At 41.7% G+C, this 15,321-nt stretch overlaps 1 protein-coding gene across 2 annotated transcripts in view; it reads right to left on the bottom strand.

Moving 5' to 3' along the window:
- Positions 1–172: 172 nt before the first annotated feature.
- lrpprc (leucine-rich pentatricopeptide repeat containing) overlaps positions 173–15,321 on the bottom strand; it is a 62,306-nt gene continuing 47,157 nt past the window's right edge. For both annotated transcript variants that reach the window (XM_058058058.1, XM_058058059.1), the window contains exons 31-38: positions 12,782–12,870; positions 11,713–11,917; positions 9,253–9,380; positions 9,047–9,162; positions 3,161–3,235; positions 2,977–3,061; positions 2,050–2,192; positions 173–428 (exon numbers count right to left, since the gene is read on the bottom strand). In XM_058058058.1, coding sequence (XP_057914041.1) covers positions 360–428; positions 2,050–2,192; positions 2,977–3,061; positions 3,161–3,235; positions 9,047–9,162; positions 9,253–9,380; positions 11,713–11,917; positions 12,782–12,870 — 910 coding nt within the window. In that variant the 3' untranslated portion in view covers positions 173–359. The remainder of the gene's footprint in view (positions 429–2,049; positions 2,193–2,976; positions 3,062–3,160; positions 3,236–9,046; positions 9,163–9,252; positions 9,381–11,712; positions 11,918–12,781; positions 12,871–15,321) is intronic.

Raw genomic sequence — 15,321 nt, 5'->3', positions numbered from 1 at the left:
AAAAATTGGGTGAAAATCAGTTTAGGTCGGGTAATTTTTTTATTTTTTTTATTTTTTGGAATCATGCAAAAATTTCCCAAAAAATAATTTAGTTAAGGATAATGTAGTATTTTAATTTTTGCTTAACCGTTTTCCTCCCAAAGAACGTTTAACAGACTTAAAGGACATATAGTGTGTATTCCTCGGGTCATTTATTAGCATCAACACTTCTGTACACAATCACTATAGATAGTATTGCTGATAACGGAGGACAATGGCGCCTAACACATCAAATGACTTACATTATTTATATATTTATATAAAAAAAAACAACAACATGAAAAGGAGATTGACGGGCAAACGGGAGGGAAGTTGCGTGATTATTCATCTGCAGGCTGAGCTTTGACTGCTCGCTCTTTCAGCTTGGCTGCGTAGAACCTAAACGACTCCTGCAGCGGGAAAGGGAAAACGAAAGAAAGAAAGAAAGAAAGAAAGGCGGCATCAAACACAGGTGATGATCGGGTGAGGAAGAGGAGGTCGCCCTCCTGAGTTTAAACAGACCTCTACTCTCCAGCCAGTTTGTCACCTTTCATCTTTAAAAGTCCATTAATACACAAATAAGGGATTTGAACACACTCTGCCCCCTCCTGGCTAATTAATCAGTGTTTTGATCCACTCAAAGCTTTCCTAGAGGGGTGTGTATGTGTGTGTGTGGGTTTTTTTTTTACTTTATGTGGCTGCAGGATGATAAAGAGCTCTCTGTGGTGCAGAAAGCTATGTTTTCATATCTCGTTTTAGCGTTGCATTAACATTTTTAAGCTGGGTGGATCTACGCTTGTAGCGCATGTAAACATGTTAACGCTGATTTTAGCCAAAACACAAACAAATGATTAGTATGTTGCACAGCACAGCGGAAACAGAACCGATGTTGTAATAGCTGTAATAGCGCTGATGACGCAGAGGTAGATAAAGCAGCCACTTGCTGACCACTCATCATACTTTAGCTGCAGCTACTGCCATCTTGTGGAGTTGATGGGGGGAAAAAATATATTTTTTGATCTAGTACTAACGCTCCAGATCAGATTATTCTTTCCCCCTTTGTAACGCAGCAAAATTTAATTTTTAGGGGACATTTTTCTTTGTTTTGCTTCCATTTTGATATCAATCTGGATAAATATGTACATCCCAAAACATCCCTTTTAACTCATTCACTAGCAAAGATATTTTTTTTTCAACCCCAACACCCTAAAAAGAAGTGATGATTCAACTCCACAATAGAAGAGATCATGTTCTGCGTAGTTTTAAGCCATAAAAACGGCCACAAAATGGCAGAAGTGAGTTTCCCATGAGTTAGTTAGCAGTATATTTAGCAAGCATCATGCGCCATCTCTCTCTTAGAAATACTGTCAAATGTTAGTACTATTAGTAGTGTGGTGCACGGGTGGTACTAATTAGAGGCCGCTTTAGGAGACTCAATTCAGCAAAAAGAGGCCTGAACAGTAAGACTTGGAAGCCATGAGTTGCTATCCTAATCTATATTATTTTATATACAAAAAAAAGGAGGGCAGATGTCATCTATTTCATGTATTTGACAGCTGCCAATCACTTTGTATTGCATACTACTGGCACCTACAGGACAGAATAGGCCACACATACGTTTGTGTTTACGACAATAAACCTCTACGCTCCAGATCTCTTATTCTTCCCCCCTTTGTAACGCAGCAAAATTTTATTTTTAAAGGATTTTTCTTTGTTTTGCTTCCATTTTGATATCAATCTGGATAAATATGTACATCCCAAAACATCCCTTTTAACTCAATCACTAGCAAAGATATTTTTTTTTCAACCCCAACACCCCAAAAAGAAGTGATGATGCAACTCCACAATACAAGAGATCATGTTCTGTGTAGTTTTAAGCCATAAAAACAACCACAAAATGTCAGAAGTGAGTTTCCATGAGTTAAAATGAGTTAGCAGTATATTTAGCAAGCATCATGCGCCATCTCTCTCTCTTAGAAATACTGTAAAATGTTAGTACTATTAGTAATGTGGTGCACGGGTGGTACTCACGGGGGGCTCGGGAAATGGCGGCGTTTCTCCCGCTTGTCGGTACAACACGGCGAGGCGCTTGAGTGACAGCTCGTCTGCGACGACGCCCTCCTCCTGCATGCGTTGGTACAGCGCCCTGGCCGACGGCAAGTCGTTGTCGGCGACTAAACGACGTTCCGGAGTGAAAGATTCGGGATGATGATGATGATGATGATGATAAAGTGTACTTTAATTATCCCGTAAATGCACAGACAGACAAAAGAGAAGCGGCGCCGATACAGTACGGCGCGGCGCTTATAAGGTCAAACTGAAGTACTCTTCAAGTACTTGCAAAGCCCCTTACGTTAAAAATAAAGAAATATCATGCGACAAATGAATTAATATGTACTTGTTAATAGCTGAGGGAGAAAGAAAGTCAAAGAAAACACATTAGCAGACCTTGATTGTTCCCGTTTCAAGCACTTGAAAAGCACTCTATCCAAATTTACTTCACTTTTTCCAACCCCCACACGGGAATGACCTTTTGGGTGTTTGGAATCGAACACAAACGTTAGCGCGTTTAGGAAGACTGGAGCAAAATGTCATGATAAGCAAAACGTCAATGCGTGTTAAATAAAGGTTTCATGTGGGAAAGAAAAATAAAAAAAGCGAGTGCGCTAATAGCGTCCCCGGTAGGCTAATGCTAATGAATTAGTCAAGAAGATGTGTGTGTGTGTGTGTGTGTGTGGAGGGGGGGGGCGGGTTAGCGTGGAGTTGTAAGACAAAGGAAGCGCAGAGTGGCGGCCCGTGTAGCGATTAGCACGCTAGGCTAAGCAGTACAGCTAACACGTTTAACAGGACACGTGTTCTCTTCTTCTACTGCTTTTTCCGACGCACTATTCCGCTTGATGTATTATTGTTAATGGGACGGGGCAGCGAGGCTAGCTGCCCCGTCTGCTATTTACTTACCGTGGCTTTTCATCAAGTACGTGAACAACACTTCCTTCTCGACAAAATCCGGGATCAGGCTCTGCAAGGTCTTGATTTTGCCCGTCTAATAAACACACAAACACACGAGAGAGAGATCGATAAACGGAGTTTGTTCACAACGTACGGTTTTTCTCGTCTTGAACGGGAAAAGCACGACTTCTACCTGTCCTGGTTGCTGCGACATTCGTGCCAAGTAGGAAACCAGAGATTCTTTCTGCTCGGCCAAGGCGTTGATTCTCTGCAGGAGACAATTTAGAGAGGTTTGTTGGGTTTTTGACGTTGAAAGAACACAAACACTAACAATTTTGCATCAGATTCCGAAAAACTAGAGACGCTCCGATTACGGTTTTACCGATTCCAATAACGATCGTACGTTTTTCCAAGCTTTTGCCAGTGTTTCAGCTCATCGTTTGTGAGTGTTTCCTCCTCTTATAGAGGATCTTTACCGAGAATTTTGGCAGAATCCATAAACTCCTTAAACAACAACGCAGTCCCTGTTTGTGCAGCAGAGTGGTCCTGGCAAATAAAGGATCTTTGACTAGTGATTTATGTAGTACGCCCTTTAAAAAACAACAAAGCACTCCTATCACAGTTTATTGATTATTTGATTATTGTGTGTGCATTAGGTTCCTAAGACGGAATGATCCTGGCATTTTAAGGATCTTTGATGAGTGTTTTATGCAGTAACCCCCCCCCCCCCAAAAAAAAAACCCACAGAGGATCTGTGATACCTTACAAACAGTGAAGTGGTCCCCAAACTTTTTACAGTGGCGTACCCATTTCAGACATGTGACCCGACTCCTGCACACATTTGTCTTCATTTACTTGAAATGATTGATTTTACAGTAATTCCCGGTTAAACATTTGTACTTTGCACGGTTACATTTTGATCAAGTTTGACACGAACACGGATAAATAGCTAAGTAATCATCCTGCGTCTGCATATGAATCCAATAACACATTGAAGGGGAACGTTTAACAATGAAATGAAGCGGTATCCGAAATACAAAAATACATACAATCGATGAAAATGATTGATTTTTGAAGGAATAATGATGCCAAAAAAATAACCGCTAAGACTTATTTCTTCATATGATGAACTTTGTACTCTGTCTGCTTTCTGATCTGCTGTCCTTTCGTTGTGAGGCGTGCAGATACGTGTTAGGCACTAATTGTTTGTAATTATTAACCAAGTACCCCTTATTACTGGTACCCATACCCCACCTTGGGAACCTGGGAACCCCATAGAGCAGGGGTCTCAAACTTGGGGCCCACTGGAGCCCGGGTCTGGGTGGGGCGCATCAGGTACATGAAACCATACGGCTTCCATATCAAACTATTAAGGCGGGGGCCTCAAACTAGCATCCTGCGGGCCGCATTTGGCCCGCGGGCCGCAAGTTTGAGACCCTTGCGCATCAGGTTTTAAAAAAAAAACAAAAAAACACACTTTTTCAGTGCTTTGATCTCAGTCATGGATGATGAGAGAAAAACTAAAACGTTCGGCTCGTTCGCTTTGCGTATGGGCGGGGCAAAATCACGTCAATTGCGTCCGGTGTGCACGCGGCTTTAAGCTGTCATTTCTGGGTACATGAAACCATACGGCATCCATATCAAACTATTAAGGGCGTGGGCCTCAAACTAGCATCCTGCGGGCTGAATTTGGCCCGCGGGCCGCAAGTTTGAGACCCTTGCACATCAGGTTTTCAAAAAAAAATACACTTTTTCAGTGCTTTGATCTCAGTCATGGATGATGAGAGGAAAAACTAAAACAGGCGGGCTTGTTCTCTTTGCGTATGGGCGGGGCAAAATCGCGTCCGGTGTGCACGCGGCTTTAAGCTGTCATTTCTGGGTACATGAAACCATACGGCATCCATATCAAACTATTAAGGGGGGCCTCAAACTAGCATCCTGTGGGCCGCATTTGACCCGCGGGCCGCAAGTTTGAGACCCCTGCCATAGAGTCTCTTTGACAGCGCTTACATGGATATTGTATACAAAATAAGAACAAGCCTTTAGTGCGTGACATGAGATGTCAATTCATCTAAACGTCGGAGGTTTAACATGTAAAATACATGTGCAGTATATCCAAACATGGCTCCCTGCATGTATTTAACGTGTGTGTGTGTGTGTGTGTGTTCCAGTGGTAAAGTCTTCCACTATTTAAAGCCATAGGCCTGCCAGGCTTTTAACACACACATTAAGTGAGTCACAGCAGAATGATTTCAGTCCAATTAGGCAATTAGACTTCACTCAACTTTGCTCTCGCTCCCTACATCGGAGTTTTATATTTATTTGATTCCACGCCCTCTCCCAAAGGTGACGTCGAGAACCGACCCGGCCCGCCTAAAAGCTCTGGATACCCAGGGAACGTCCTCGTCCTTTTTTTTCCTCCACTTACACGTGTTCCTGGTTGTAGTCGCTTCTTAATGACTTTGCGCTCGCCCAACTGGCCGCTCCCCGCAGACGCCGCCTCTCCTGATAGGCTCACCGGAGTTATTGTTCGTCTTGCCTGCTTAAAAGCTTTTCAGAGTTTTGGTGCTTCACTTTTGATGGGCTGGCCCAGAGAGGCTACCAGGGGGTTGGACGGGAATGCACAAGCGTACGCCTGGGGGGGGGGTGTCACATCAGATGCGTGGAATTGTTTGTAAAATATGGTATCAATACATAAATGGGCAATAATTAAAAATCAGTCTAGATTGCTTTTTATTTACAATTTGGATAAATGGAGAATTTGGTGTTTGTAATTTTAGCAATTGTATTAAACATGAATGAATGGTGTCTCGTGTAAAAGATATCTTGGATCTCAAAAGGGACTAACCTGGATAAAAATAAATAATATAATAAATAAATAAATAATATAGATAATATAGAAATATATAATATATAAAAATAAATAATATAGATTTTTTTAAATAAAAGGGGTTATTAGCAATTAAAAATAAATAAATACAATTAAAAAAAGGACTACAACCTCCAGGATTGAAAGGGAGAAGCCATGAAGGGAAACACAGTCAAGTTACTGTGTATAAAAAAAATAAAATAAAATAACACTGGCCCCACAACTGAGCCCTGAGGGACTCCAGCACAAAATAATAAAATTATTTTAAATGATCTAAATAATGTGTAGATTTTTTTTATGTTAATATTTACACAAAATTTTTGCAATAAATCATTTTTAAACCCATTTTATTTTATTCAAAATTACATAGTAATAATTAAAATGACACATACAATGTTATTGTTGTTTTGTCACCATTTATTTGACATAAATTTAAATTTTTGACTAAATTTACTGCATTGCCGTTATGTCGTCTCATTGGCTAAGAAGACGTTTCAGTGAAAAACGGTGCATGTCACAAGAGTTCCAGTTGCAAAAAGAATCGGCATCTAAAACAGAGGTAGAGTTTGACGCTTCCCTTTTGTCCTGGATCATAAACGTACTTGATCTGCATTTCCCTGCCCCTCGTAACCCGCCACGCCACAAATAACACATTGCAGTCCTGTGGGGAAAGACGGGCTGTAATGTAATGTAATCCATAGCTGGTGTTTAAATAGTGATGAAAGGGAGAGTAGTTGGTGAGTAATGTATCTGTTCATTAAAGCATGTCAGACATGTCTGTTTAATGATTGACAAGGATTATCACTTAGGATGTCGGTGAGGCAATAAGGGTCAGATATGGTCGGCTTTATCTCGTGAAGATGTTCAATGATTTGCGTTTAGGTTCAGAAAAGGGTACACAAATAAATGTTTAGTGTGTGAGCACCCAAACTGTCGTTTGTACACGTACAAATTTTGGATCAAAATGATCTAAGTGACCTAAAAAGTGCGGATCCATGTTTAAATAGTGATGAAGTGCAGCAGGCATGAGCAGTAAGTAACGTGCATGCTCATTAGCGCGCACATGCTAGCCAGCGACTAAGAGGGGTGATCAACCCAGCGAGCGAGTGCGAAGCAAATCACCGTGAACTCTCCATTTACCGCCTGTGCGTATCGTCGCCGTCTCAGTCGTTCCGTCAGCATCTCGTCCTTCCCCCCCGCCTTGTCTCTCACCCATCTTGCCTCTACATATTCATTTCCCCAAGCTCAAAGCAAAGCCATCGAGCTGTAACGCGTGAACTGTGCGTGAATAAGTGAAGTTGAAGTCGGCGAAGGAGGTGGCCGTGGCTGCGGCCCGACCGCAGACCACCAGACTCGGTGGGATGTGGGACACAAATGCAGGACCGGATAAATTAGTCAGAAAGTGTGGTGGTTGAATGCGTCCGGCCGTCACACGGGTCTGACAACTGGACGTGGGCATCGGGGACCTGTGATGAACTAAAATCATCACCACTTTCCATTTTGTTACTGATGTGCGTGTTTTTAATTGCTTCATGACGGCAAAGCTCTGACGTCTTAAGATGTGACCTGCCTGAAAGAGGAGAGCGGGGTGGTGTTGGGAACCATCAGCATAGCAGTCATGGGAGAAGCCATGAGATGAGATGTAAGGTACAAGATATAAATCTGGTATAGGAAGAATTATATAGAACTAAGACCTCAAACCTTGAGGGACGCCAGCAATAAAGACTGTAAAGGCATGAGGGGAAAACACAGTCAAGTTACTGTGTATAAAATAAAATAACACTGGCCCCACAACTGAGCCCTGAGGGACTCCAGCAGAAAATACTGTAAAGGGGCTATTAGCAATTAAAAAATGAATAAATAAATAAAATTTTAAAAAAAAGACTACAACCTCCAGGACTGAAAGGGAGAAGCCATGAAGTGAAATACAGTCAAGTTACTGTGTATAAAATAAAATAACACTGGCCCCACAACTGAGCCCTGAGGGACTCCAGCACAAAATACCGTAAAGGGGTTATTATCAATTACAAAAAAAAAAACTACATCCTCCACGACTTAAAAGGAGAAGCTATGAGGGCAAAAACAGTCAAGTTACTGTGTATAAAATAAAATTGGCCCCACAACTGAGCCCCGAGGGACTCCAGCACAAACTACTGTAAAGGGGTTATTCGCAATAAAAAAAAAAACTACAACCTCCAGGACTGAGACCCGAGGGACTCCGATGTGAAAGGGAGAAGCCATGAGGGGAAACACAGTCAAGTTACTGTGTATAAAATAATATAAAATAACACCGGTCCCACAACTGAGCCCTGAGGGACTCCAGCACAAAATACTGTAAAGGGGCTATTAGCAATTACAAAAAAAAAAAAAAACTACATCCTCCATGACTTAAAGGGAGAAGCCATGAAGGGAAACACAGTCAAGTTACTGTGTATAAAATAAAATAACAGTAGCACCACAATTGAGCCCTGAGGGACTCCAGCACAAACTACTGTAAAGGGGTTATTAGCAATTACAAAAAAATAAAATAAAAAGACTACATCCTCCATGACTTAAAGGGAGAAGCCATGAAGGGAAACACAGTCAAGTTACTGTGTATAAAATAAAATAAGACTGGTCTTACAACTGAGCCCTGAGGGACTCCAGCACAAACTACTGTAAAGGGGTTATTAGCAATTAAAAAAAAAAACTACAACCTCCAGGACTGAGGCCCGAGGGACTCCGATGTGAAAGGGAGAAGCCATGAGGGGAAACACAGTCAAGTTACAGTGTATAAAATAATATAAAATAACACCGGTCCCACAACTGAGCCCTGAGGGACTCCAGCACAAAATACTGTAAAGGGGCTATTAGTAATTACCAAAAAAAAAAAAAAAACTACACCCTCCATGACTTAAAGGGAGAAGCCATGAAGGGAAACACAGTCAAGTTACTGTGTATAAAATAAAATAACGGTAGCACCACAACTGAGCCCTGAGGGACTCCCGCACAAAATACTGTAAAGGGGTTATTAGCCATTACAAAAAACAAAGAAAAAAAAACTACAACCTCCAAGACTGAAAGGTAGAAGCCATGAGGGGAAACACAGTCAAGTTACTGTGTATAAAATAAAATAACACCGGTCCCACAACTGAGCCCTGAGGGACGCCAGCATGGATACTTTCAGGGCAACAATATGAGAGGTTACAAGTCTCCTTCATAAACACTTACGGCCAGCATGAACTTGGCATCCTCGACTTTGTCCATCTCCAGGAGTTGTAGAAACAAATCGGTAGCGGGTCTGTAACAGGCGAAATGGTTGGCTAGCCGCTCGGCCATTGCGCTCACTGCAACGCACAACAGACACATTCAGTCAGCGCTTTTTACTTTTACTGTGTGCATACATTATGTACGTTGAGTGCGTGTGTGCGTCTTACACTTGTCGACGGCTTTGTCGTTTTCTTCCATGAGAATCTTCCGGAACACAAAGGACATACTGGAGTTTCTGTTTTCGGAGCTGGTGTAAACTTCCTCAAGCATCTCAACAGCTGACTCCAAATCGCCTCTGAGGAGGAATGAGTTCATGTCAGGTTTTTTTTTTGTCCGTGTTTCTCTGTACGCATGGCGAAATGCTGGTGCACGCAGCCTTGAAAAGCTAATGTTCCGCAGATCTCAGCCGCCCCCCCCCCACAACACACACAGTCGCCATTGTGATGAATATTTAACCGAGGCCTACGTGCCAGTGTATGTGCGAGTGTCCGGAGGTGTGTGAACATATCTACCCTGATTGTTGCGACCAGGACCGTCTGAATAATTCAGCGGGAGGGGGGGGGGGGGGGGGGGGCCCGCTAAATGCGGTTCTCCGCTTTCCGGTCCCGCTCGCTTCCCCACCCCGGCTCTTAACCAGTCAGCTTGACTCAGGTGCAGCGGGGACACACGTGTCAGTGTGGCTCAGAGCGTGGCTCCCAGAGGTCAGGGTTCAAGCTGACAGGGCCGCACCGTGATGGCCAATCGGGCGTGAGGCCGTCTTGCTATTTTTCCGCTTTGGCACGGGGACGCCGCCGCTGCCGTCGTCGCCGACGCCACCATTGCTCGGGCTGGGAGGGACAGCGCTAATGTGGCAAGTGGCGTGATGAAAGTTTGATGCTCCATGTGTTTTATATTTTGTTGGAGAGATGCTACAGCGGTGGAGGATGGGTGTTTTCATGACATTAAAAGGAATCCATGAATAATCCTATTACTCATATTTGTTCTGGACGTCCCGCTCATTTGCTGAGCTTTTATGCTGAGAGTATGTCATAGTAAGTCTTGTCACGCTCTTGCCTGGTGGTAATGTGTTAAACTATTGTTCTTTGTTGTGATGCTAATGTTAATTCTTTAAGTTTTTTTCATAGGGAGAGTACTGGTACGGCATAATCTTGGTTCTGTATGTATCTCAGTTATAAGGTCACAGTTCCATTTATTTTGGGTACAGATTTGTGAGATTAGGGCTGAGCTTGCGATTTGCAATTATGTACCAAAACTCTAAGGAGGAGGTATTAGCTTCCCGTGTAGGAGCAATAGAGAACAATGGCGACTGAATAGACATTAGCCACGTTTACATGAGGAGTTTTTTCTCTTTCCGAATGACCTTTCCGAAAACAATGGTATACATGGAAAGGAATATTCCAATCGCGTGTATCCATGCGCCGCTATAATCAACCAGAATAGTCAATGGGGCATACGCAGTAAAGCGTAAACACCAACATCACGTAATACCGACTTCAAGTTTTTCTTTCACTTGTTGGAATAACTCCGTATTGCCAGTTTTTCAGAAGAACAGAAGAACCAACTGACATAGCATACACACCTATTCCAACGAAGACACAAGCGTACAAATACATGTATTTAATTGTGTTGTATTCAGATATCTTTTTATCGCTTGCAATAATCGCTGTTATGTACATGCTGGCGTTCGTGGTTTCTCTCGTGTGTATAGATTCTATACACACGAGAGAAACCACAAACGCAGTTGGTTCTTCTGTTGCAGGCATGTGTTTGGCCAGCTATGTGGGGCGAGCATGACCTGTGAACCAGGAAGTGCGGGAATCTGTGTGTGCTGTGCTCTGGTGGTGGAAGTGTGAAAAATAAAGTTGACTGGAAGCAGCCGTTCGCCGTGTTCTTTTTTGGTATTGAAATCCTTAAGCAAAGATTGATTTAAGCTGCTCGACATTGTTCTATACTATAGAACAATGTCGAGTGCATTATTGCCCACTTTTAATGCAGTTCGGGATCAGGATCAGGATCAGATATATCGACAGTCCGGTTATATCGATATTTTTTCCGACTCCCGACAATATCGATATAACGAGACTTTACTGTATTTTCTTTTTTTAATAAAACTGGACTTGTGAATGGCATATAGAAGGGTTTAGATTCTGTTCCACAGATGGTGGTAATGCACACGAAAACTGCTTGCCAACCGCCAATAAACAACAGAAGAAGAAAAACACCATAAAGAAGAACGCACTCTGACAACTTTCCGATTAAGCGGGTACAAGATACCTCAATCGGATTGTGGAAAGGAATATTCCACCCCTGGGAATCCGATTATATATTCATTCGGATTGGCACTTTTCTTTCGGAATGAGGTGTCTTTCCGTTTGAGCAAATAACCCGAATGGAATTGGAATATTTGGGTCCATGTAAACATGGCTATTCAGATCGTTGATACAGATATCAGTGCATTATAAGGCACGCCATGTACCATCACAGCGTTTCAAAGCAATTACATCATCTCCTTAGCACTACTGCTAACCAAAGGCAAGGCTCCACTGTCTTTGTTTACATGTACTGTTAGACATACTACCGGACAAAACACATTTAATGTCCCCAAAGTGGACTGAAGAGAGCCTTACTTCTTGATGTGAGCCAGGGCCATATTGTTGATGAACAACATGTTGGACAGGTTGAGGCTCGTGCCGAGACGCTCCATCTGCGACATCACTTCCTTAATTCCGTCCAAGTTGCCCAGGCTGCCGAGGGTCTGCACCAGTCTGGTGATGGCGAGCTGCGAGGGTATTTGGTCCTGCTGCAGCATAGATTTCAGGGTCTCCAAAGCGTCTGTGGAAAGGCGTGATATGTGATGTGTTGTGTTTGCCAGTAACAGTTGTCCTCCGAGGACCGCATACAGAAAAATACAGTATATAAAACCCAATGTAGTGTCTAAAAACCTCAAGGTGGGGCTTAACAAGAAGGAACTGATTTTTGGGTTGGTCACCTGTTCAGACACAGTTTCAAGTTCTTGTTTTTTAATGCACAAAATTAGACACAATCCAGAAAATGATATGTAAATGTTACACTTAGGGGGAAAAAGTGGGCTAATAAACTGACAATAAAAGCATAAATACTGCGCATTTCAGAAAACAACAGATGGAATGATACAAAACTCTACAAGAAGCAATGAAGTCTGTAAAATTAAATAATAATAAAAAATCCCAAACTATAATGATGAAAATGGTAATATTAATTATGATTATAATAATGGTGATAATAATAACAATAATAATGGTGATAATAACAATAATAATGGTAATCATGATAAAGATTATAACAATAATGATAACAATAATAATATTACAATGATAATAACAACAGGGGAAAACAAGACTGTGTGGCATGAACATGATTATATCTTGCAAAAAGGGGTAGGAATTTATAAGCTTTTGCTTCAGCCTACTCCTTTTTGGGCTTGTGATCAGATAGTTGAATACAAATGTGAATAATGGAAAGTTATATTTTGATTGATGTAAGAAATGCACTGTAATGTTTCATATATTTGCCCAAATAAAATAAAATAAAAAAAATGTAGGTCCATATATGCCAAGCTCTGTGACAAATTATCTTAATGTCTAATAATGAATACATTTTTACTTAGGCTACACTTGAGCCTAAAACGTGTGTCTGTGTGCATACTGTAGTTCTCACCTTGAACCTGGCCTCTCTTGCTTTGTGTGACGATGACCAAACTGTTGGCAATATCACTCAGCTGGAAGCCTGGCACGCGAGACACGGCACTGAAAAAAAAAAAGAGTTAAAAGGCCGCTTATTCTCGGACTTTATAGCGGGCTAAACATTGTATTTGGGCCATATGTAAAGGCAAAGCTTTTTAAACTGGGGCGACCCAGTTCATATCTCTGCGGCGTCTTACAACTTTGCAACATTAGAAAGGCTTTTGGGGAAGTAATCCCTGCACAAGAGACAATAGGCGATGCATGACGGACAGCATGTCTGAGCCGTTTACACAACCCCTGACAATAATACCGACATGAATCTGTGAATTGATTGATGTCACCGCGCATGTGATGCCCCAGACCGTACATGTACTGTATACAGTATATCTAGCGAGGGTATTATTTTAGGAGATTGACATTTCCTTCTACTCCTCATCCCTTCATTCCACTCGGCCAGGTCCGTTTGCTGCCATCCTCCTCCTTTCTTTGCCACGAAGGGCTCAATCAGACTCGCCTCTTTTTCTACCCACGGCAACCAGATTAATCCCTGCGCTCATCTGAGCATCAGCCGAAGCAGTCCTTATCGCCATGGCGACACCACAGCCAAGAAGCATCTGGGCACTTGTGACAGGGTCACAGGGACGCCGATGCAGTGTGAGGGGTGTGTGTGGTGTGCGAATTATTCTTATCAGGTGGGAGAAAATCAAAAGACTCTCAACCTTCTGTCAAACACACACTTTCACTCTTGAATCCGACATCTCAGTCTTCCCTCGTCATCACACCCCCCAGCCCGCATACACCCAATCCCTTAATCTGGCCATAAGCGTCCCCGTTGCTCAATTCTGCCCAGATTACCGTACCTCAAAACAAACACCACCACACACACACACACACACACACACGCACAAAGAATTAATGCCTATAGCGTCTTCATTAACCTCGCTCATGATTAAATCTAGTTCTAGTTCTCCCACTTAGCTCTTTTTATCTCCTTATTCCTCGCCAGTTTCATCTCCTCTCTCCTCTTGGCTCATTTCACTTCTCAGCGAGAGTGCAGATAAAAACTAAGCTTTCATCCAAGCGGGGATGCCGTAAACCGGTTCAAACACAGGAGCGGAGATGGGTTATCGCTTGTACAGCACGGGTCTTAAAGCGATACGATTATTTCTCATAACATGACAGAGAGAGAGAGAGAATCATGTCGGCAGATAAAAACAAGGTTTTTGTCCATTTTCCCCTCTACAAATGAGTTATAGCACCACTTAGCGTGTGGTTGCTTGGTTTCCTCTGAAGGACAAAGAAAAAACATAAAGGGTGGAGGGGGGGGGGGTTCACAATACACTCAGCTCATGGGACGATACAGAATATAAAATCATATTTTTACATTACTTTTAAGAAAACCACAATGAAAAATATAGAACTGGACAAACTGACTCACTGACAGCATACAGTTTACCAGGAAGCAGAAATAGTGAAATAAACACTACGAAAACAGGTTTTAATAGGAGTCTGATTTAGCAATCATGTTTTGAGCTGACAAATCTTAAGTAACTTTCATCAAATATAAATTGACTGCAGCTTCTGTTTGGACATAATCATGGCAACAGCTGTTCAACTCCAATGGAAGCAGCAGCCACACATAACGAGCAAGTAATGCTGGTAGGTTGGATTGCAAGGTTTATAGTGTCCGTAAAGCACCTAATGTGCGGTTCCAATCCTGCCCCACTGGCTATTATTATTTACAGAAGTGACCCCATAGTTTAGAGCAGGGGTGGGCAAAATACGGCCCGGGGGCCACATCCGGCCCGCCCAATCTTTCCAAAGTATTTCATTTAAACTCAACATACAACCTGGCATCATGGCCTGAGCCAACCTTTTGATGGTTTTATCAATTTCGTTTTTTGACATGGTCTGTTGTTTACAAAGTGCTCCTGAAAAAAGGGACACAAGCACATAATAATAATAATTATTATTATTATTAGATTATTATAATAATTATTAGAACTATTATGATTATTATAATAATTATATTAATGCTAATTATTATATTAATTATATATAATATTATTGTTATATTTGCATATTTTACATAATAATAATATAATAATTATTATTTTAATTTTATTGTAATTATTATAATATTTTATTATTTTTAAAATATTTAAATATAAATATAAAATAATAAATAATAATAGCAGATTGCATGACAATTTTACAGATACAATAATACCAGGTGAATAATACCGGCCCGCGAGTCAAAAAGTTTGCCCACCCCTGGTTTAGAGCCTGACAGGCTTTTGGTTGCCCTGTTCTTGTGAGACAGCTCTTATCGAAACAAATAAATATATTCAGGTTTCAATATAATTAATCACATTTTATCATATTTTCATGACATCTCTAATAAAAAGAGGAATTAAAAAATATTGGCGAGCACTAACGTCAGACCATACATATCCTCCACTTGCCTCTAGCTCGGATGCATGAGCATCTTGACAGGTTAAAGAGTGGGGAAGG

This window comes from Doryrhamphus excisus, chromosome 20 (genome assembly GCF_030265055.1).
Source record: "Doryrhamphus excisus isolate RoL2022-K1 chromosome 20, RoL_Dexc_1.0, whole genome shotgun sequence".
NCBI classification, from domain to species: domain Eukaryota; kingdom Metazoa; phylum Chordata; class Actinopteri; order Syngnathiformes; family Syngnathidae; genus Doryrhamphus; species Doryrhamphus excisus.
Note: the sequence above shows the minus strand (reverse complement) of the source record. Positions and strands in the feature narration are given on the sequence as shown.